Genomic DNA, 23721 nt, shown 5'->3' on the forward strand with positions numbered 1-23721 from the left:
TAAAAAAATGAATCGTTTGACAGCCCTAGTTTATATCATTGTAAATGTACGTAATACCTTTCACTTTGGGACTGTGGGGCCAACAAAACAAGTAATTTTAAGATGTTACCTCTTGGGCTCTTTCAAACGGATTTATTTTGAAAATGTTATAGACAAAACACTTGATAAAATTATGGAAAACAAGAGTCTACAGTCACGCTAACAGCTCTGTGAGATGCTTTGAGCTAAATGCTATAATATGAGCATGCTCTCAATGACAATGCAAACATGCTGATGTTTGGCAGGTATAATGGTTACCATGAACAGCATCATAGTGCAGTGTGTTAGAATTAGGGATAGACCGATTATCGGCCCGTTTTTTGGATAACGTTAATTAATTAAAAAGTGCGCTACTTTGGCTTCGCCATAGCTCTGTGACTGTCCCTCCCTGCTTCGGTTTCACTCACTACTGAGTCTCACTTAATGTCCCGCCCACAAAACTATCTTTTATTGTGTATTATGTTGAAAGTTTCTAATTTATTAAATAATTGCTTAAAGCATCTAAACAAGTTTGCAACATCCCACATTCTTAATTTTCACTTTAAGATTTTCATTTTCACTGTAAATGCATATTGGTTCCAAATATTGGTTATGTATATCGGTTTCATTAAATACTAATAATCCGTATTGGCCATGAAAAACCAGTATTGGTTGATCGCTAGTTAGATTGCTAACGTTTGCTAATTAAAGTTAAAAACTCCCAGTGGCCTGGCTCCCTGCTACATATCCAACCTCCTCAGCCCCCACTCCACCGCTACAGTAGAGCCCTCCATTCTTCTGACACTGACCTCCTAGTCATCATAAAATCAAACTACAAGCATAGAGGGATCCTGACCCTTTGCGGTCACGGCCCCTAAACTCGGGAACTAACTCCCACTCTCTCTTAAATCAGCTCTTTCCCTATGCTCATTTAAAACTCAACTCAAAACCTACTGCTATTCTTTACTTGTATCCACCTTGCGTTTTTCATTTATTGTGATTCTAGAAGTTTTACTATTCGATAGTATTGAGTATTGCGATTTTCTTTTCCTTCTTAAACAAAAACAAAAGTTGAATAATACACTTCTAGAGACAATATTTCATGAGACATTTCTAAAACCTGATTATTTTCTAAAAAGAATGCACATGTCAGTCAGTCAGTCAGTCTGACATTTATTTCATTTGTAAAGAAGTACATAAATTAAGCTTAGCGCTCATGCAGACACTGAAGTCATACGCCTGCTGATTGAACTATCTTTCTATCTATCTTTCTAACTTTCTTTTGGCTCACTCTTTTATACCCAGGGGGGTTTCTGCATTGCGCTCCCTGTTTCAGCTTGCATGCTGCTTGGCTGGTCCAGGGAGCATTATCAAGAGCGGAGCCATCAGCACCAAACATAACTGTATTTCCATTTGTTGCAATAAATGGTTAAATCTATGACGAGAGTGTTCCTGACTGAACGGGATTTTCTACTTTCACTCTGTTTGCTGGAAACTGATATTGTCAGCGGTACCATATAAACAGAAAATATTTAGGTTAATCACTGGTAAAAAAAATAAATAAAAAACAATCAATTCTGGGGAAAACAATCAATCATAAAAATCTTCGCAAAAAAAAATCACAATACATAGGATTTTCGATTTCTTTCCTCCCACCCCTAGTCTTTACTATGTCTTTTATTACCACTGTAAATCACTTTGGTCAACTTATGTTGTTTTTAAATGTGCTCTATGAATAAACTAAACTTGAAGCTTGATACTAAATCTGGACTCAACTACGCTACTAACAAAGCCCAGGTGGTGCTGATGAGAATGTCATTCGTTTTTCAGGTATTTGGTTATAAACCAAAGTACTGGACAAATTGTGTGTGTTTGTGTGTGTACCTGTGTTGGGTGAAGGGCAACCGGATGAGTCTGATGGCTGGTCCAGAGACGTACAAGACATGGACCGAGGAGCGATGGCCTCCAGTTCATCAAACACATGAGACCGACTGCAGCTGAGCTCTGAGTAGCGTGATGCTACTGAGCCACAGCGTCCTGTAAACAGCACAGAGTGGGTGTATGGTATTATGATGATAAACACAACGATAATGAGGATTAGATGTAACTTTAATGATACATGTGGGCACAGTGCATTGTTTCATTAGGAAATAATAGGAAAAAGCAAAGAGGTGTATGAATAATAAAAAAAACACCGGGAGAACTAAATGAGCACACTGCAACAGGCGCAATTCAGGAAAGTCATATTATCTTCATTTAGAATGATTACATCTTTTACTTTCTTACCCAAGATAAACAGATTTACTTGTTTCAAGGTAAGTGATCTTTTTTATTTTTTAGTTAGTAAGATATAAATCTATTTTTCATCTAGATCTGACAATAAACAAGAATGAACATTATAATTTAGTAATATTCCAAAAAGAATAGTTTGGGGAAATGCACTTGGCTTTTTTTCCTGAAAGTTGAGAGAAGATCAGATTGATATCACTCTCAGATATCAGTGGTATCAATCTTCCTATCTTAACAGGCGGAAAGCGAAAAATGTTTTCCCAAAATGAAAGATTATATAGAGAAAACTACATGGCTTTGTTTTTGAAAGACTAATGTGTACAGTAACATTATGCAATAATTGTTTTGCTTATCCCATTGGCAGATTTTTGTGTGTGATACTAGCCGATTCTATGGATTACATAAAATTCTACTTGTTAATGGAATCATTTCTTTCGCAGTACGCTTAAAGCAAAAACACAATAATCTCATAATTTCATCACTATATATTTTGTTTTAAATAATGCATAAAATTGAAATTTATCAATTTATTATGAATTCAAAAAAGTTTTTGGGATTGATAACTGATAAGGTGTAAATAAGTAAACAATACCAGCCTACAGCGAAAGCTCCTGGAGGACATTTTTCTGGTGCAGCTATCAGACTATAAATCTTGGCTGGATGTTGTTGTGGGTTTAGTTAAAGGCTGTCCCTTCCAGGTTTTACACTCTCACAAGTGGACAGCTCCCAACACAAGCCCAGGACCTCCATGAGTGACGCCCCTCTGGCGAGGTATTAAGGTCTGAGCACAGTGTTACAGTCAGACCTCTGGGCAAAAGTAGTCTCATCTTTCCTTCAATAAATACAGGGCAAAAAAATTCCCTTAAGCTCTAATTACCGGAGATCTCACTCAAATGAATGGTAAAAACTGTCAAGCTAATCACTAATTACTTATCTCCTCTCAAACCATCAAAACAAAACAGTTTCAGTCTCTGCCTAGGTTTAGAAATCAGAGGATTAGCGAGAGAAACTGTTGTACCGTTGGTGTTTTTTGTCGTCATTCTGAAAGAGGCTTGTTGAGGCCTTTCTCACATTAGAAATGCAGAACAGCTTGGCCCGGACAAAAGGATAATATATACAGAGGCTCTAAAAGGAAAAGGCAAACTCAGCTCCTTCGTGTCTGCCCACATGGACAAGTTTAAATGTACACATGAAGCAACCCTCACACTGTCAAGAATGTGAACAACGACACTCACACACCACTGCACTATTGTGCACTTGAGCGGCTCGGCGCCCTACTCACAGAGACAATGGAGGGACTTGACTTGACACTTCAAAGCATATTGCTGCTGTCAACTCAGCTGTCATTCTCAGCAGACGAGGGGCTGTACTGAGTCAGGGTGAGTTTTTCGGGGAGGTTAAAGGTGACTGTGGGGGGTCAGTGAGTTTGATATGAGAGGCAGACAAGACCTTCTCTGTGTGCCTGTGGCCCTCTTTTCCTGGTCACAGTGCCAGGCTAAAAGGCCCCGAGTGGAGAGGCCAGGCCAGGCCAGGCCAGGACTTTGCCCCGTTTCATTGTCAAGGACAGTTACACTGTGGAGATGTTGCTCAAAACAGGTCAGCTCGGGGTCACGCTGTGGATTGTAGGGGATCTGAAAAAACCATGCTGGGGGGCAAAAGGGGCTGAGTGAGATGAGGAGACTCCCATCAGCCATATGCAATATGTATACCGCACAGTGTTAAAATATTACCTGATTTGCTGCTGCAGAAACAGCCTCAGTAGTAGTAAATGAGTCTATTACTACGACTCATTTTAGTCGTACACAACAAGTACTTCTTTGAACACAAATACCCCTCTACAAAACTTCCTGAAAGATTGTTTCTGCCTAATTATTTTTGTTTTGGCGTCATTGGGCAAAAATTCCGTAATACCCTTTCAATATATTGTAATTCAAGTGATCCGAGAGCCTGATTCAATGGTGGAAAATCCTTGAAAAAGTTGCTATTCCAACACTGGCAACAACTGTCCACACTGCAGAACAACCCAAAAAAATGAAGACGGACTTCTAAAAAAAAGACTCTAAAAGAGTCTGACAATGAATGCAATAAAACAATATCGGCGAAGCGTTTCAGACATGGAGAGAAAATGTTACTAATAGTTAAGCCTTCTAAGGTCAGAAAGTGGACAGCTGCAGGAGGAGGGCTCTATTTTCGAAATTCTGCAAAGAAATCTTTTCATTTTATGATTTCAATGTGTAAGTGATTGGGGACAAAATCCACAGTACTCATTCTGTGCAAAAATGAACCTCCGATTTAGTTTGCAATGCTGTTGTGTGTCTGAACTTGGCTTTAAATTAACCCTTAAGTACTTATTTGGAAGAGAAACTGGAGGCAAGCTGAGCATCACAGTTGTTAGACCAACTGTCTGGTTGAATTTTGTCTTCCTGTACTTGTTGTAGTGGGGAACAAATTTCTGTGCAATGCAGGATTACTACCAACATTTCAGGTGTTCTCACTTTTGGTTTAACCTCCACATAAAGTGATTTAGATGCTCTGGCTAAACTGTTGGCTTGTTTACAACCTGTAGAATGGTTGTTGTGTTTCTTTCCCAATCAGACTTCACTGAAGCGATGTCTGTGTTCCCAAATTACTTTGGTGAGAACAATTTCATAACAATTAGAAATGATGGCCAAAACTATGAAAATAGAACTAATTTGTAATAAACCAGAATTATCCTTTAAGCTTTACATGCTGCCACAGTGAGCTTGAATTGTCTCCATCTGCAGTAAAATAAATGAACCAGTGAGACTCGCTCTGTGTCTGCCGTGAAGAGAACAGCGTGCTTCGATACAGCATGGGCCCCCCTGCAGTACAGCACCACACAGAGAACAGTAATGTCTCTGATAGAAAAGAGAAAATCCCTACACAATTTCCACATTGTTTGCTTTCTTTCATAAAGTTCCAGGAGGAGTCAGATGTCAGTGGCCCCGTCCTTTATTCCCATTGGGAACGGTAAATTAGCGTCTGTAGGAAAGCTGCGGAGGTATTCTATTGTGGCGGCCCTACTCAGTGTTCTGCCGTCAGCGAGCGGTGGTCAGTGTGGATTTATGACCATCGGTTACACATCTCCCTCTCAGAGCCAAGAGAATAGCGAAGGCACGGGGGAGCTGAGGCTGAGAGGCACGGCACACGAGGTAGGCACCCCGACTTCTATTGTTGGGGCCTCATGCCTTTGAACAGGGAATCAAACGGTACCAGCTTTTCATCAAAAGCCCTCCTTTCTATTGCTGATTTAGAGAGGGGAAAATAGCTTTCTGCGTTATTTATTATGGGGTGGGAGGTGGGAAAAACAGGCTGACAGCAATGCTTTCACAATGTGTTGATGGGGGCAGGAGCATCACAACGTCTCACTATGGAAGCAGGCTTTGAATTCTCTGTCTGGCCCAGTCTCTTTGTCTATGGCTGGATGTCCAGCCATGTTCAGACAATCAGGCCCCTAAAAACACGGGCAGGAGCATAGCGCCGGGCAAGAAGGAGGCTGTGAACGAGCCACATGTGGCCGTCAGAGTTCATTTCTCACCTCTGACAGGTGAGATAGGAGGCAGGACAGGCCAGCGATGAGACTCAAGCCGAGCCACTGATGCAGAAGGGGTCAGCCTTGGTCCTGACCCTGAGCTGGGAGTGGTCATCTGTGGACTCGGGCAGGAAGACCAAGTAGTGGAGGGGAAAGCCAGGGTAATGAGGCCATGATCAGAGTCCAAGGATGGGTGGAGATCAGGATCTATAGATGCATCTTCGTGGAGATTCTCTGTTTTTGTGCTTTCACGCCTGCTCAAAGGTTTAACTGACTTATGAAGGACAATTGACTTTGGACGAGGTGAGAGGGGTTTGGTTTGGCCAAATATCGGTTCATAGAGTGGAGGGGTGGCCGTAGCATTTGTGGATGATTGGCGAGGGTTGGATCCAGCTGAAGGATAAGAAGCAAAAGGTGACTTCATCACTGGACAAGGCTGGAGTGGCGAGAAACAACTGATGCCTTCTGGGTCAGAGTCCCTCATTTCTGCTGCAAAACCACAGAGAAAAATTAGAAGCTAGCTTCATTTAACACAATAATTAGTTGTAAAAGTACACACGAAGGAGGCTACAGCTAATGCTAATTCCACTGTCACAGTAGAAGTTTTACCACCAGACAGGACACTGCTCCTGCCACTGGCGAGGTCAGTGCTGCGGCTGAACAGACTGGACGGTGGGCGACTTAGATCTGAAAGAGACCCGTGTGAGATCGTGGAGGCTGGTGGCGGTGAGCGTTCTGGTCCAGCAGGACCAAGATGCATCTTCCAGTCCGACTCTGTGACCAACACCACAGCAGGTTGTTTTACTCTCTCCCTCTCCTGACCTTCATCTTTTTCCTCTGGAGCAAGATTAGGGTAGGAGAGAGATGCTGGCACAGTGTTCGGCTTGCTTTGTTGTCTCTCACAGTCAGGCTGAGGGGTGTTTTGGTAGGGAGGTGTTGGATTAATGGTGGATGATGGTGGAGTGGCAGGGAGTGGAATACAGGGAACAACAGCAGCAGAGTGCCTTCCTGCGATCTGCACACCATTTCTTCTTCTGTCTTGATTGAGATAGAAGTAACCTTAAAGAAAGACAAAAACAAAACACTACCTTAAAGATATTTAGTTTTTCAAACATTGAGTGCTTCTCTGAAACAGACTTTAAATAGTGGTTGGAATTTAGCGAATTTAGTTCAAGAACTGATTTTGGTGTTAGACCCAGAGCCTTATAAAAGCCACTTTTCACTGTTCAACAAAAACTGTTTTTAAACGGTCAAGATGCTGTAGGTCATTTTTTTAAACTGCCAAAGTCTGCTCGTGACATTCTCATTCCCACTTTGCTCAGAAACGTTTGTTTCCCTGCAGGGTGGGTCGGCCTGCTAACAAAGGCAGCGAGAAATCGCCTGGCTGGAGCAGCTGCCTGTTTCCAAACTCAATATCCACAACAGTAATCAGACCTAAGGGCAGGGGAGCTTGTATGCAGAATATCATGTTAGTTACAGGTGTCCTAAAACATATTTTTTGGCAAGAAGTGCTTTAGAAATATCAGTGACATTGGGCTGAGTTCTTTTGGATTCGCATGGTAGGATAAAACATTTTTTTGGGGAAGGTTGTGATCATTTGGACTACTTTTTGCACCAGTCGGGTGGTAAAAGTGCCATATGCCAATGAATCAGCCCCATCACACCTCCAATTAATATCACTGAGATTAATAGAGCTGGAAAAACTCGCCATCATTGGATTCCTAATATTCACTCAGAGCTGCAGCAAATAATTATTTCTTTATTGATGAAACTCTTAATTAATGTCCAGTTCATTGATTAATTATTTAGTCTATAAAATGTCAGAAAATACTGAAAAATAGCCATGACAATTATCCAGTGCTCAAGGAGACATATTTAATGTCCTGTTTTGTCCCAAATATATTCAGTTCACAAAGATATTTTTTTGCATTTGAGATGCTGGAATGAGCGGTTTTGTTTAATAAATTAAACTATTACTTGATTGTTTGGGCACTACAGATGCACATGTTGTTTTATACTTATTTCTCTTTTTCTACAACACTCATTATCTCCCCTTCTCAAACTCCTCTTCTTCTGAACATTTCCTTTCATCCCTGAGATTCTCTTCAACAAACATCAACTCCATCCAGCGCCGCCCATTTCCCTTTCGCCTCCTCCATTCTTCCCCCTTTGCCTTTTCACACCCCTTCCTTTCTCTCTCCTCCTATTTTTTTGTGTGTGTGTGTGTGTGTGTGTGTGTGTGTATGTGTGAGAGATGGGGAGGTGGAGGGTGTAAGACAATCTGGTCTTGTTTCCTGGGGGGGTCTGCCACCGAGAGGAGTCAGCACAGGGGGATAAAGAGAGCGCACTGGAGAGCACATTTCTGCACTGCCTCCTCTTACAATGCCCTGCCATTCCCATCTGTTACACACACACACACACACACACACACACACACACACGTGTGTGTGTGTGTGTGTGTGTGTGTGTGTGTGCTGATGTGCATATGAATGACATGTCAGAGTGCAAAGCCACGGCGTAGGGCACAGCACGTTTCTTCAGGCAGCAGGGTTAAGGACGATTGTGAGGGAGCTGACCACCATATGGTAGAATAATTAGTATTAGAAATTAGAAATGCCCCCCTCCTCTGCTATACACACACTCATACACACACACCCCCAGTATGGTGAAAGCAGTGCCCTGCTGTGGAGCTGAGGTGTGTGCTGGGAAAAATGCCTTCACATCAGAGGCCTGGCTCTGAAAGGAGCGGCAGGTCTGCTGGCCCCAGGCCTTTCACTCCCACCAGAAGACCACCAGGAGGGCGGCGCTGTGGGCACTTCCTTGCCAGAGAGGAGATTTGCACTTAACCAAACACAACCACAGAGAGATTAAGAGCTAACGACGAGCTTGGTGGCCTCTACCTCCACTGCTCCAGGAGAGGAAGAAAAGGCGAGAAAAATTGTTAATGAGCAGAGCTGTGGAGTCAAAGGAACCAGTGCCCTCCTCCTGTTGAGGCTGTGATGGTGTGAAAGCCCCAGGTGTTTTGTTGATAAGCCTCACCCTCTGACGTTTGTGTCTTTGGGGCAGTGAGAGTGTGCGTTTTCGGTGTCTTCCCCTGAGATGGAGGCTGTGGCCTGGACTTGGAGCTCAGGAAACAAGGAGGTCTGAGGTCCTCAGGACGAGCTTTCATGTGAGACAAGAACCGTGGACACAATAAGGGACGATGATTTGGACGATCATGGGCCTGGGAGAGTAGATAAAGAGAGAAACTCTGTTGTTGAAGTTCGAATTAGTTTTCATATCAAATGCCCTTAATCCTTTTAAATGAAATTAAATGTATGGGATAAAATAAACGAAATAAGTGAAAATAAAAAAGTAAAAATAAAATACATTATTATAATATCAAATTTGAATCCATATTGGATTGCCTTTTACCTGGCAGATTAAAAAAACAATGTTCTTTAATAAACAAACAATTTGATTGCATTTTAGTATGATTAATATAAGAAGCAATTAAATAAATAAATACTTTTTAAGTGACAGTGTTGTTTTTACAATGCACTCTTGTTGTCTCCCATTAAACCGTTTAACACTCAGTGGTGATTGATTTGTTCTGATCAAGTTCTGATCTATGAAAAAGTCTTCTATATGTCAATCAACACACCAAATAAAAGTCACTCTGAAAAACATTGGTGTCCCATGCTACTTCAAAATAAAAGCCTGAATGAGAAAGCCTACTGTGCTGTTTGCAAAGAATTCAAATGATGCATGGTACCACCACTGCCCCCTTGTGTTGTTAAAACAGATCACACCTCTCTTCCTCAGCACACAAAGTAACTCCAGTTTTCTATTCTTACACCCACAACCTCCTTTCTCCTTAAAAGAACGTAAGCAGAAAATGATCTATTATCAAGGGCGATAAAACTCTTTAGAGTACATGGTCGGGACACAGGAGATAAAAGCAGACAGGACGGTCAATATTGGAAATGTAGAGGGACGGATGGCTGCCGGCAGCACGCCAAACAGGGAAAGTCTTCCCAGCGTACAGCCTCGGTGCCAGTGACTCACTCATTTAGTCCCTCTCTGGCCTTTAGAGAGCAAACAGTTGTAATAAATAGACCCACAGACGCAGGGCTTTATTTGAATTGGATTTAGGCTTCATCTTAAAACAAAGTTCAGCTCCTCACCCCTTTAACACACAATACAAACAACCATAAAATGCACAGATACATCTGTCCTGAATACAACGATGAACCAGGAGACCTTCAGACAGAGAAAGGGGGGAGGAAGGTGGGGTCACTGTCTGTGACTCACACAGGGAGGATCAGCTTTTAAATCCCTGCACCATATCCACTGATTCCCTTTTCTCAGATCTGGAGGCTTTAAAGATTTGCATTCTTGTGATGTAAAGAGGGAGAAGTGAGGTAAAAACAGCAGAACAAGAGCCGCTGATGGGGGCCCTTCCTCCTCCTCGCTCCTCTTCCTCCCCTACGGCCTCCTCATTACCTGTCACTCAGGCCCATCAAAAGGCTGAGGAGGGCTTTGTGGAGCTAAACTCAGCTGGTGTTATCAAACTCATGACCTTCTGCAGAACAGGTCCTGGCACGAATGTTTAACGTCGGTGTCATTACAACCCACGCAAAAGCTCTTTTAATTCATCCACACATGCAAACACAATCATACATACAGTACAGGACAAAGCTGTGTGTCCCGTTTCTTATTACACAAGGTCCCACTGATGAGTATTCTGTGAGACTCCACCCCTAAAGAGCAGTTTACACTTGACGTTTTCACATATTTCTCTAAATTAGTGATTGCATTCCAGCGTTACTGCACTCTAACCATATTTCTGGTCCATTATTGTTTGTATCTTTTTGTATTTTTATTTTATTTTAGTCTTTAAATGTAATCTTATTGTATTTTAATTTATCTTTTTCATGCGTTGTGCTTTTAACTGTCATTTTAATTCCTTTCTTGCTTTTTGTCAAGCACTTTGAATTGCCCCTATGTTTAAAAATTGCTTATCTTTACACATCTGGATCAATAAGTAGCACTGCATGGGCGATAATTCAATAGAATTGATTATTTTGCACGCCATATAGCATGTGATATCTTATATCATAAAATGCATTCATATCAGAAATATAGTCTTCTTATAAAGGATAATTCAGGATTATTACAACTTGGATCTTTGAGATTTAAAGTTGTACAACTATATGACATGGCAAACTCCTGCTGATGACGGTTGCGTGATTGGATTGGACCATTTGGTGTTGCTGTTTCGTCAAACCTGAGTCTTATTTTCTCAGGTTAACTACTAAGATCTGGGAACAAAACAATATGGCGACAAAGAAGTCTGATAGAGCCAGAACCACAGGTTGAAAAATAAACCCCTAGGTTTGCCAAACATAGTTAGAAGACAATAACAGAGAGTAATTGTAAAAATCCATCAAAGTTAACAGACAAACTTCCAGGTTTAACACACAGTTTTTCTGTGCAATAAGGGGTAATTGACCTTTTGGGTGCACTCACTTTGGGTTTTACCTCTAAATAATGTTGTTAAACTTGCTAAACTGTTGTCGGACTTCTCGTATCTCTTGCTCTGTTGGACTTTGTTGTAGCGATATTGCTCCTGATAGAAATGATGGCCAATACTATAAAAATAAGACCCCAGCTGTAATAAACCAGAATTATCATAAAACATAATGATATTGCGTTCAATCATATTAGTTCCATTTAGCCTATGCGCTTCTTTAAAATCATCAGAGAAACTTAACAGTGATGATGTCCAATTTTCTTTACGTTCATGCTTTACAAACTCAATGTAACAGAAAATCTGTTAAGCAAGTGAGTACCTAAATGTGAAATTGAATTACGACTAAAAACTTAATGTTAAAATTCAAATACCACTGAATTTATTGCATTGGAATAGTTTACTTTGAAAACCATCTACATTTATATAGTCTGAATTGCTGTCTTTACTCTTTATTATTATTATTATCAAATGTTCAAAGTTGTAATTGTTTGTTGACACTTCAGCTTCAATCTAATATGAACAGAAACTCAAGTACAAATAGTTCATTACCATTTAAATGAAAATATACCATAACTTTGCAGCACTACTCAGTACTGGAAAAGGGACAAATGTTACTGTAACGGAAAGCATCCATCACAGACAGTAGGAAATAGTGTAGTTTATGTACACACCCATAACACTTGTGTGGGCTCCTTAGGGGTCCATGCAGGCCCCCAGGAAACAGGCTGACCTCCTGGCGTCAGTCAACCCACACGCTGTCCTCACACAGCCAGAACTGGCTAATGTCATTACGGGCCTGTTTGTGGTCAACAGCTCCCTGATTGAGATGTACAAGTAGCGCTGCTCGATGAATGTAGGAAGTCTATTAGTTAGTCAGAGTCCCAGATGGCCTACAGAGGACAGACTTGCGTGTGCTCCTTCACCCCCCCCTCACATCTAAACACACACACATACACACACAAGCATACATGACACATGCACACACACACGCTTAATTACACTGCCTCCGAGTGAACCCTCTGACAGGCGGACGACTACGAGCAAAGACAGAAGTGTGTCTATGTCCCAGTGTCTGCAGGAACAGAGAATTCTTCACAGAGCTGATGCACAAGAAAGCCAGGCTTTGGCCCTAACAAGGTTAAACCCCTGAAAAAGAGTGACTTTTTAAATCATGGAGATTTGTGTTTCTGTGGGGTGTAATTAGCTTTGCTGCGGGGGAGGAGGGAGGGTGGATGAAGGGTCGGGATGCTGGCGCTGGGGCCGGCAAGAGGCAAAGCGGGGGACGACGACAGTGGGGCGCATTGTGGAGTCCGGCAGATTCAGGGGAGTAAATCTGATTATCAGCTCGTGTCAGAAGCCAGGCTCAGATACAGCTTAGCATTCAGAGCAACTTTCTACTTTCGATGGTTAGACAATGACCCCCCCCCGCCTTGCAGACCCATGCAGCCCCAGAGGGCCCGGCAACTCTTCCCCTGAAACCTCCACATCCTGAAACAACACAGCACAGAATGACAGGACTCCAATACAACATTACATACAGTGGTGCAAGAAGTATTTAGACATGTTACTTAAAGGGGAACTGCACAGATTTTACAAATCAAAGTCTTAGATTTTACACATCAAAGTCTTTTTAAAGGTGTTGGGGAGTACTACTGCATATGTGATATTGCATAAGCGTATTGTGGCTCCAGAGGGAGCTATGCGGGTGATGTCACTTGAGTCAGCGTCGGCTGGGTCTGAAGGTTTTTTACTTTTAAATTTGTGGGTGTGGAGTTAGAAAGAAGTGAGCTTACCAGACCTCTGCTTGAGGTTAGCAGTACGAGTGAGCTTGTTCTAGATCCAGAATAACACACCTGAATCGCAGACTAAATTGTTAAGTATCATGATTGCATTGTGTGTAATGAAGGCACTAGGTTTTGAGAAGAAATGCATTAAAAAAAATCTCTGGTATCTCTGGTTCTGTTGCATCGATTTTGAATTTTTTTTTTTTTTTTAACTGTCCATCATTAGTCTGTAAATGTTACAGACGTAGTGAATTACGGTGGTGTTGCATTGTCAACCTGTGTTAGGAAGTCTGGTTAATGCCATGTCTGCTGTATATCATCAAGGGTTTTCACGACTGAACTGAAGCTGTAAAACCCTGGCTGAACTCCTTGTGCAAAAAACATATATGTTAAGTTTTAAATTGGAGCTCTGCCGCTCTGTTGCCTTGTTTGGGCACCTGTGCATTCTGTCCTGGACTGTCCCATTGCAGCTCGTGTCCCGGGTGACAGTACAGGAGCTTTGACGCCTATATAAAGCAGGCTGCTGGGTCAACAGCCTCTTGTCGACTGTCTGTCTGTTTAGACAGGGACACTCTTGCTGTAAACGCTGTGTCGCTGTATGACGGGAGCAGTTTTACCATCACAATGCCCTCGTAATTTATTAGATATAGCAGCAGGAGAGGTGGAGGATGGCAGAGGGTGATGCCAGGCCTGATGAACTTGCTGAATGCAGAAGTGCTGAAGGCAGTTGAGGACGTAAATGAGGCTGTAAGGACCAGCAAGCGTCTTTGTCTGCCAACTTTACTTGTTTGTTTAACCAGAGGCCAAGACAGGAAGCCAGCCCACACAACTCTGATGTTGCCATGGCAACCCCACTGTTAATTGTGGCACATCCACTCCCAGACTCTTTTCAGCAAAGGGGAGAGGTGGGGACTTTTGAGTGTTGAGGAGAGAAAGAAGAAGAGGGCTGTGTGTTTCTTTTTACATGTTCGAGGAAAGGCAAGAAAATTGGGATTTGGTTTAATTTTTGAAAAAGCTTTACAGAATTTGAACTTTAAACGTTTCAGCATCCCATCAGTGAATTTAAATGTAATAACGGATTAATCGTTTGTGTCATTTATCAAGAAAAAAAAAAGCCAAACTTTTGCTGGTTTCTTTCTGTTTTACTGTTGGAAATTGAATATCTCTGGCTTTTGGAATGTTGGTCAGACAAAACAAGCACTTTCAACACGTCACCTTGGGCTCCTCGGGCCATTTTTAACTATTTCTAATCATGCATTGCAAAAAACAAAATCATTAGCAACAGCTCTCAAACATTACACATCACAGAAGTGGTCCAGACCTGTAGCACAAGTCATGTAAAGTAAAACACTTGTCTTATGAATTATGCTTTAAAAACTAAACTTTAGACTTGTTAATGACATTAACTAAATAAAAAAACCTTAATGTAAAGCTTAATGTAAAAATCAATGTTCTGTTCACCATATCAGCATGATGTACACAATGGCATGCCAGTAAACTAAGGGGTTCTTTTCTTAACTTTTTAACTTGCATGAGTAGTCTGGCCTGAGCACTTTTACAGTTCAGCTGTAAAATCTTCCACTCTTACAGCTGCCTCAGGGTCTTTATGCAGGTCGCTGTCCAGGAAAACATCCACCGTTTGCTCATTCATTTCTCCCATTTAGTTGTGCAAAACTACTTGGTTTCTAATGTCATGTCAAACCATTCCCTCTTTATTTCTGTCACAGTACAGCTCTGTGATTATTGACAAGAGTATATTCTAATTTTTTCTCCATTACTGACACTGTTAAATTTGTTAAGTTTTAGTCTGCTGATTTCCAGCAGCACGACTTCAAGCTCTGCATTTTGAAGTGTTTCTTTTAAAATTCTTTTAACATTTTTGAGAATAAAACTTGCTCACAAACAGAGAAGAACAGGTAAGCTTATATAGCAATTTGATGGTGTCATTTATGCAAATGATCAAGTCTCACGAACGCACATCTACACATGAAAAGGTGACATTCATCAGGATAAATGAACAATAAGTTGGTGCAGTTACTAGGGTTTGCTGAATCCAGCTTGGAACACTTGTACGAAAAAGGAAAAGAATATAAAAATAGTAATTTGGGCACTCACAGTGTAGTGGTAGAGTCCTCTATCCCACAAGATGGCTTTGCTGACAAAAGACACATAAATGGGACTCTGCAAGGAAAGAAGAGAGAAATAAGGAGCCAAATAAATATAAAACTGTATTGATAACAGAAAGATGGCACACAGGTACATGTTTAAAAAAAAAAACATTCATCAGATTAAGATTGAGATTGATTAATCAAGAGTTCAGAAATGAACTGCTTTCAGTATAATCTCCTGCTCTGTGGGCCCCTGGGATGAGAACAATGACTGAAGCCTGGCAAAACAAATATAAAGCGGTACATTGAGAGGGCTCTCCAGAGACATTTAAACCCCCCACCAGTGCATTAATAACCCCTCTGTCTTGCTAGCTGAGCTGCTTTGAAACTCTTCCGGTGGTTTGAGCTACTACAGCAGAAGACTCAATGATGGAGTCTGCTCTCCCACGCAACCACTCTCCAACATCTGCTCAGTTTACAATATGTCTGTTCCTCATCTCTTTCTCTTTAACATGTAGCTGCCTCATGACAGTATGGTGGTTTTATGTGAAGGGTGTATCAGTTTGACCAGTGGATCAGGGGGCACTGTGTTAACTCATTAATCACTGGCGACACATCACGCAGCAGTGTGGCTCATCCATCTCTCTTTGCAGCTCCTGGCAGCTCGCAGAAGCACCGAGTCAGCTCGAGAGTAGGTCCACTCCAGGGAGCAAGAGAGCAGATCCTCCCAGGACTCACCCTTCATTCATGGGCTGTAACCCCAGACCAGAGTGGGTGACAGGGAGCAGGAGGGGCTTGCAGGGTAGGAGGACAATGGAGCTTGATGTGTGTATACATGTGTGTGTTTCCCTTTCCTTTGGAGTGCACTGGTGTGGAGCTCTCTGCCAGCTTGTGCCAGACTCTCAAACCCATTCAGTGGCACCCTGAGAGGCTAGAGGGCAGCGTCATGTCTGTCTTTAGACCGTACCTGTTGTATTTAACAAAGCACATCACATGTGATTATGCACATTATGCCAGAAATACCTCGCGAGCTCTCCATCCTTAATAGAAGCCTTAATTGCAGCCGAATAATGAACAACAACCAATTTCCCAGTGAATCATGGGTGCTTGCTGCCCAATGACCTTGTTGTTACTAATTATATGCTGAATGTGAAATCAAGTACATTTTGAGACAGTGAAAGATGAAGTGGCTGGGGGTTGGGTTGGCCTGTGACAATAATGTAGAGAAATAATGTGAACTGAAACAGAAAATAGGCAAAGGAAAGAGGCCACAATTCTAATGAATAAGAAAATGAATGCATTTTACATGTTTGTGTGAGTAAAAGAAAATGCTTAACCAATGTCTCTTTTTAATTATTAAAGTAAAGTATTATGTTTTCACTATTAAGACTGTTCACTAAACCACTTTGGATTTATCCATAAATTAAAGCTGTGCTAACGTAAGATGCATTGTAAGACTGCAACTAATGATTATTTTGCATTACTGATTAATCTGCCAATCATTTTCTAGTTTAATCGATTAATGGTTTGAGCTATAAAATGTCAGAAAAAAGTAAAAAATAAATAAAAAATGAGACAGCATTTTCTGCCATTTTTGCATGAACTACTTTAACAATTAATTGATTATCAAAATAGTTGGTGATTATTTTTCTGTTGATCAACTAATCAGTTAGTAGATGAGTCGAATAATGGCTGCAGCTCTACTGCATTGTTTAAAAAAAAAAAATGTACATCTGCAATTCCATGACAACTGGGCAAACATTATCTGCTGATGACGATCATGTTATACAATCAAAAGTTCCAGCACAGCTACTAAATGGAACATAATCTCAACAACTATGGTATGATTAATATACAAATTTGATGACAATAAAGAATAAATGACGTACAATCAAAATAGCATGCATTTGTCAAACCATGCCACAACCAAAGCTTGTGTTTTATTAGGTCAAACTGAAATGCAATACTCAATGGCCTCTCTCTGCCTTTGATGTCATCGTTTGACCCATCATCACAAATACAACACATAATTCCATATAGGGTTTGTCTAAAGTGATTGTTGCTCCTCTCTTCCTTGTTTAATTAAGATGATGATATTAGGGAGATTCCTAGCAGATGGGATTTCCACTGTGCATGTGTCGACTGCGTGTATCTCCCCCTTTTCCACACAAACTCCACCTCAAGGTACATCCTGTCAGATCTATTGAGTGCTAGAGCGGCGTGGGCTGGCAGGACGCAAGGATGACTGGAAGTGCTGTGGTGCAGGTCTGAGCCAGCAGGGGGAAATGTGATCAAACATGGTCGCTCTTATCAATAATGAGTAAGTGGAACGGGCTAGATCAAATTACCAATTTAGAGCTAATCACCAAAGTGGTGACTGGTCTTTGCTTTATCCCCTCTCCTACTCTGCTTTCTCCTCTCTCTGGTGATTCCTGTCGCCATCTGTCTGCCTTTCTCAGGGGAGCCCTTCCTTCTCTCCTGAGCACTACACTAGATGTTTATTAATTCTGTTTCACCTGATTATACCCTGTCTGTGAGTCAGGGCTCATTAATAGGCATTTAATCAACGTTTAATTAAGGGAGCAGGCATTGAACAGAGGGCCACAAATCAGAGCTGCATCCTGGTGAGGTCAGCACCAAGAACACACTAACACACATGTATGCGGAAATAAATAAGCTGCCATTACTCACATGTAAACTTGGATATAACACTGTAATTTACGTAAAGGATTTCACTTTAACGCTTTAAAGTGAAATCATAAATGTTGAAATATAGTCACCAAATTCCATTAAAAAAGGTTATAATCTTTACTTTTCAAAGTGAAGGCCAGTTTTTAGTTACTAGTTTTGTGCTTTTATGAACTTTGGAAAAAATGGAAACCAAAATCCACAAGCCTCTACCCCATGGCCATCACATAAAATTTCTTAAACCTGCAATAGCCAATATTGATTAGCAGAAACAGACCACAGCATCATCACCTTTTAAGTTGATATGATGAACTTGTTTGCAAACAGCTGCTTATTTACACATCCAGCAGTTGCAGAGCAACATCATCATTAATCTTTTTTCTGCCCACCTGGTGAATGTTAGTCTTTATTCACTCTCTTTTAGCTCTACTTTTGGTCTCTACCAACTACTGGGGGAAATATCTGTCACTTTGCTGCTGAATGCTCCACTATGTTCGTCAGCTAGTGGCTGAATAGTGGCTAACTGTTCACACAGCGTAAATGAATACTATGATGATGATGTGAGAGTGGATCAAGACAGTTGTTGAACAGTTACGGGCTGTTAAGTTTCCACTTATAACATGTGTCATAAGCTAACAAGTAATTCCTGCTGGTTTAAATAGTTACTCCACACAGCTCTTTCACATCCAGACTGTGGAGGTCAGACAGAAGCACTATGTTAATGTTTTTCCCCCCAAATAATGTCATAACCAATTTCATCCTATACTTTGAGACTCTATAACTTCCACATTTACACAGACTGCCAACCGTGATAATCCAAACATCTCTGCTTTCACTCTCAGTGTACATGTGTTCAGTTCAACTCTGCCACTGTAGTAATGGCAGCGGCGCATGAGATCACAACACATAAATCAGCTGCTGGATTTGTCGATAAACCAACTTACTTTGAGACGAAAGAGCTACACACTTTCTAAATCCGAGACAAAAACTTTAAAAAGCACACCACAGGAACTCGACAATGCAGCTCAACACAACTGACGAGGAGATCCAGTTCAGAAAACAATCAAGCAAACGGCCAAGCTATCAATGGCAAACAAAAGGCGAGCGTGACCACCTCAGCATGGCTTTGGTCAGGTTTGAAGCAGAGACAGAAGAGGAGAGCACCCAGATTGAGAGAGAGAATGCCCGGGGTCAGTTATAATGAGCCGTGAATGTGAGCATCCGACCAATCCTGTTTAATGGGGTTCATCCCTGGAAAGGTTTCTATCCTGCCTCACACCGGTGTTTGTGTGTGTTCATGTTGGGGTTCGGGTCAGGGGGCTGCAAAGACTCTGTGACCCTGAAATGAGCTCTGGGAGTCAGTGGGGACCCCCGCTGGCAGGACAGAGCTCCTTTTATGCTTTAATCTGCAAGCAAGGGGGATCAATATGGCAACTATTGGTGCTGGGATTGTGTGCAGGAGTAAGCGGTCCAGCCATTTTAGATGTCTCGCAGGGGGTTGGCGCACCCTGACAAAAGCACAGCCCCGCTGCCACTACCGGTCACAATGACCTGTGGGACAGTGGCACACCAGCAGCTAACCTACTTAACATTCATTAGTGTCAGAGAGGTGGACAGATGCTCCGGGTCTTATGGATCTTCTCTCTCATGTTCTCAACATGGGGCTCATTCAGCAGCATTTGACGTGTCTTTCATTTGGGGGAAAAGCTGGGTGGGCATGGACGGACTCACCCTGTCAGCGTGGTGTGCAGAACAGGAGCCATCAGGCAGCCAGGTGCTCATGCTGACGTGATGCCTGGGCCGAGCCAGAAGCCTCCAGGGAAGCTTGAAATCCTGATTTCTGGAAAGTCTGTTTTTCCAGTGTGGCTCTTGAGCTCCTCTTCTCTCAACAGCAGACATGTCCAATGAGTTCTAGTCTTTCAGTTTACTCGTTGTCTTAGTAAAATATTTAACATTTCATCACTGAAGTAACAAGAAAACACTGCTATTTCGGCAGAACAAAAGTCCAATAATATACCTTCACGCTTTGTAGTGGCCTGATTTAAGAAAAGAGGAACTGAGCAATGCCTCTCTGTGTGAGACTAAAAAATGCACTCTATTTGAATAGCTTACGGCTGTTAATAATTACCATCCTGATAAACTGGTGCAACTCTCTCATGCATATCGTTTCCTTGGCAAGCAAAAAAGCACACAAGACAATATTCCCTTCTGAGTTTGCTACAAATGTGTGTTCCCTCTAGATGCAACACACAAACGAGGCACACAATAAACCCAAGCTTTCAATTAAGAAGTGAACAGCACTGGAGCCCCGAACAGTGACAGAGGCCAGAACAGAAATCAGGAGCAGCTGGACAGAGAGAGGGCTTTTCAGCCCGACTCCAGACACAACATGGATCAGGTTCTGGGCTGCTATACAGCAGCATAAATCTCCTGGCCTTAATTACATTACAGGGCATATAGTGGCAAGCTCTGTGGAAACAATGGACCCTATCAATTCCACAAATCAGAGCTCAGTGGAGTGTGTATGTGCTTCTGTGGGTGTGCATGTTCTAAAAAGCCCTCTATCTGTATCTCCGATCAAAGCTTATTATCTAGAGTGTGACTTAAGTTCGAGGCTCTTCATCTCAAGATTTTTAGTGCAGGAAAGACCGAGTAAATGCGCTCTTGGTGTAATATTAACAAGGGTTGTGGACAAGCTGGGTGTAGTCAGTGTTTTCCATGGTGAACAGACCAAACACTTAGAGTGGAGACACCAGCAGCCACCCCTCACAACCCATGTCCCACTTCAGCTACAAAAATAAGTCTTTTAAACTTGTTCTAGTTTTGAAAGACATTTGTTTGCAGCAGAAGCTGAAAAAAAGACAAATCTGCTCTGCTTTGTTCATTTTTTCTAAAACTGACAAATAAAAAAGAAACATGAAAATACTCTGACCATAATAATACAACTGGTGACTTGTACTAAAGCTTCTTGGGACCATCTGAGATCAACCTCTCCTTTACATCTCCCTTCCTAAAGCACGCTCTCTCTGAGGTCTCCCTCTGTTCGGCCCTACAGGGGCTCTGCAGTGCTTTTTGGGTAATCCAGATGCCACAATGCCAGTTGCTAAGACACTGCCAGAAAATGCATTGTTTGAGGGGAAGTAAGGTTGGACATCGCAGTAGTTTTTTGTGGCACGGATGTGAATGTTTTTTTTTTCTATGAGGAAAACGCTAAGATAGTCAGTACATCCCTGTTTAATGCAAGCTTGTGTATATTTTCAAGATATTTTAATAGTTTTTATTGCATTCAATAATCAATACAATGCAAACTGGTAGTGTTATATATTTCTATTATGTGGGCTGCTTGACTTACTCTATTCTTTATCTTGTAATCATCACCTGTTTTCTCTTAAATTCAGTTATTTTGCTATTTTAAATTGCTAATTTAACATCTTACTGAAAGACAATTAGCCACTTGGCTAACTCTGGAATATTTACAATGATGTTGATCCATGTGCATTTTCCCTGTAAAGCTCATAAGATTGAAATTTAAACGTGGGATGTCTTACTTTCTGGTCACTAGGTGGGCAGCAGAAACAAGCTGTAAATACAAAACTTGTTGGCAGACAGTTGCTTATTCAAACAGCAGATACAGAACATTAGCATTCATTTGGAGACGTACGTGTGTGTGTGTGTGTGTGTGTGCGTGTGTGTGTGTGTCCACTTGATGAATGCAAGTTCAATATTCGCTTTCTTTAAACTCCGTTTTTGTCTCTACCAACTCCTGAGAGAAATATCTGTCTCTTTAGCTGCTAAATTCTCCACTATTTTTAACAGTTAGTCTCTAACTGTGTCTGTCTGTTGTTCGGTGCTGAGCAGGTAGTGTACAATGGGTATTTAGGCCTAGAGCTTTTTCCGCTGAAAACAGCTGCCTATTGCATCTGAAAATGACACTATGAGAGCAGCGAGAGTGAATCAAAACAGTAAAGATGCAGGCTGGAAAACCAAAACAATCAGCTTAAAAAAAAGCTAAAACTGTAGTCATTGATTATACCTGCTTTAATTGTCTGTATCTTCTCTCTGTCAGACTTAAAAAAAAAAATCATTTGTGCACCACTTTATTGGTAACTGAACAGCTGAACACAATCTGGCTGAGGGAAAACAGTTGAATTGATTTACAGTATATGTCCATGTTAACACTAAACAAAAGTGTTGTGCTTTTAAGATGAAAACCTTATTCATTTTTAATCTTTTCTCTCAATTAGACTAAAAAATTGTCGAAAAAACTTACACACACACACACAAATAAAACACATACATCAGCACAAAAAACAAAGCCTCTCACAAAACACATAAAAATACAATTACAAGGGCTTTCATGCTGTTCTAAGGAAAGTGGCCCAGCCCACTGCGTGCTGCCCTTTGTCGGCTGCGGGACCCATAATCAAAGAGCGTTGACCTGCGCCGGCTCTGCCCAGCAAGCCTGCGGGAGTCCTGCTCTGACTCCAAACCCTGGTTGCCATGCCATGCCATGCTGGGATCCCCCCCCCCCATCGACTCCCTCCTGCCACCCCCCGGTCTGCTCTGTTATTTCCTCATCTCATCAATCTGTCAGTTAAGCTCTTTGACACCCAGCACAATATGGTCCCAGTATTTCTCAATTCATTCCCCCTCTTTTCAATATGGTTCCAGCATTTCAAGATTAGTCAGCACACCCACAAGGTCTGCTCCCCTGGTGCCTTTGGTACCGGGGAGGGGGGGGGGGGGATTCTGCAGCAAATATTAGCTTGAAGCAAAGAGATGGCACCTTTTTCAGGCCTAAACAGCAGACAGAGATATAATGTATTTTAAATCTATCTTTCTAGTTTATTGGAAGCAAAATCATGTACATCACATTTCATTATATCATCCCGACTCATAAGGTATCAGATTTTTGTATCTGTGTATTAAAATCCCTGAACACCTATTTTCTTAATCAGCTTCTTACAGTGAGCAACTAGGTCCTAAAAAAACAAAATGTTCTGCCAAAGATGGGACAGTTACTACCATTATTCAGGATTCAGCATCATTTAGATTAAAATCATTGGTTGAAGGCTTAAGTTGCCAGCACTGTCAATCAAATCTGATCAAACCACACCTACACAGTCCGAATTAATGACATTTTCGAGAGGTCAACTCTTAATAAATAATACATTAAGATTTTTTTCCCCCAGGAATTTAACCTTGATTGTTGCTTATTTAAAAAGGTAGAGAGAATAATATGAGATTTGAAACCAAATATTGATGGGCGTTGAGTACATTTTATAACTAGACACTGGGAGAGTCAGACCTCCACCAAGGCCATGCCCTATCTCGCAATGTTAACGAAAGTGAAAAGTTATTTGTGTATCCGCCCCATGATTCAGAGGCCAGTGGTTTTCGTAATCCTGCTGAAAAACGGACAACAAACCGAACCGAAAAACATACAGAAACCTCCATGGTGGATGTAATGACTGAACAGTCTGAAGATACAACAAAACTTCCAGGTGACAAGTCCTTGGTCAAGCTAGATATTCTAAATGATTTTAGTGTCAACTGATAAAAAGGTGTAGATGGTAAATGTTACTCGGAAACTTACATGAGGTGTGAAATCTTTAGGGACTGATTTTTGGAAATCTGGGAGTTAAACATACTGACTTATGTTCCATGTTTTGTGACAAAAAGGTTTAGGGTAAGCAGTCCATTAAACTTTTTGTTGCTGTTTTGATCATTAAACATAGCATCCTACAGTGATATGAATGAATGTGA

The 23721-nt window shown here is 41.5% G+C and overlaps 1 protein-coding gene and 2 long non-coding RNA genes across 7 annotated transcripts in view; 1 reads left to right on the forward strand and 2 right to left on the reverse strand.

Annotated features, from left to right (window-relative positions):
- LOC116059974 overlaps positions 1-23721 on the reverse strand; it is an 86510-nt gene that overhangs the window by 50085 nt on the left and 12704 nt on the right. For 3 of the 5 annotated variants that reach the window (XM_031313259.2, XM_031313255.2, XM_031313253.2), the window contains 5 exons: positions 15275-15340; positions 8900-9083; positions 6470-6919; positions 5867-6349; positions 1903-2055 (listed from right to left, as the gene is read on the reverse strand). In XM_031313259.2, coding sequence (XP_031169119.1) covers positions 1903-2055; positions 5867-6349; positions 6470-6919; positions 8900-9029 — 1216 coding nt within the window. In that variant the 5' untranslated portion in view covers positions 9030-9083; positions 15275-15340. Of the gene's footprint in view, positions 1-1902; positions 2056-5866; positions 6350-6469; positions 6920-8899; positions 9084-15274; positions 15341-19686; positions 20824-23721 lie in introns of those variants that run through there. The other 2 variants (XM_035995877.1, XM_035995878.1) reach the window with 1 other exon arrangement.
- On the forward strand, positions 1821-15842 carry LOC118493948. The gene is made up of 3 exons (XR_004895989.1): positions 1821-1884; positions 3522-3524; positions 15830-15842. It is a non-coding gene; the product is annotated as an uncharacterized LOC118493948 (long non-coding RNA).
- On the reverse strand, positions 2357-4693 carry LOC116059977. The gene is made up of 2 exons (XR_004107426.1): positions 2636-4693; positions 2357-2602 (listed from the first exon to the last, which is right to left on the reverse strand). It is a non-coding gene; the product is annotated as an uncharacterized LOC116059977 (long non-coding RNA).

The sequence above is a fragment of the Sander lucioperca genome, chromosome 20, assembly GCF_008315115.2.
Source record: "Sander lucioperca isolate FBNREF2018 chromosome 20, SLUC_FBN_1.2, whole genome shotgun sequence".
Taxonomy (NCBI): Eukaryota; Metazoa; Chordata; class Actinopteri; order Perciformes; family Percidae; genus Sander; species Sander lucioperca.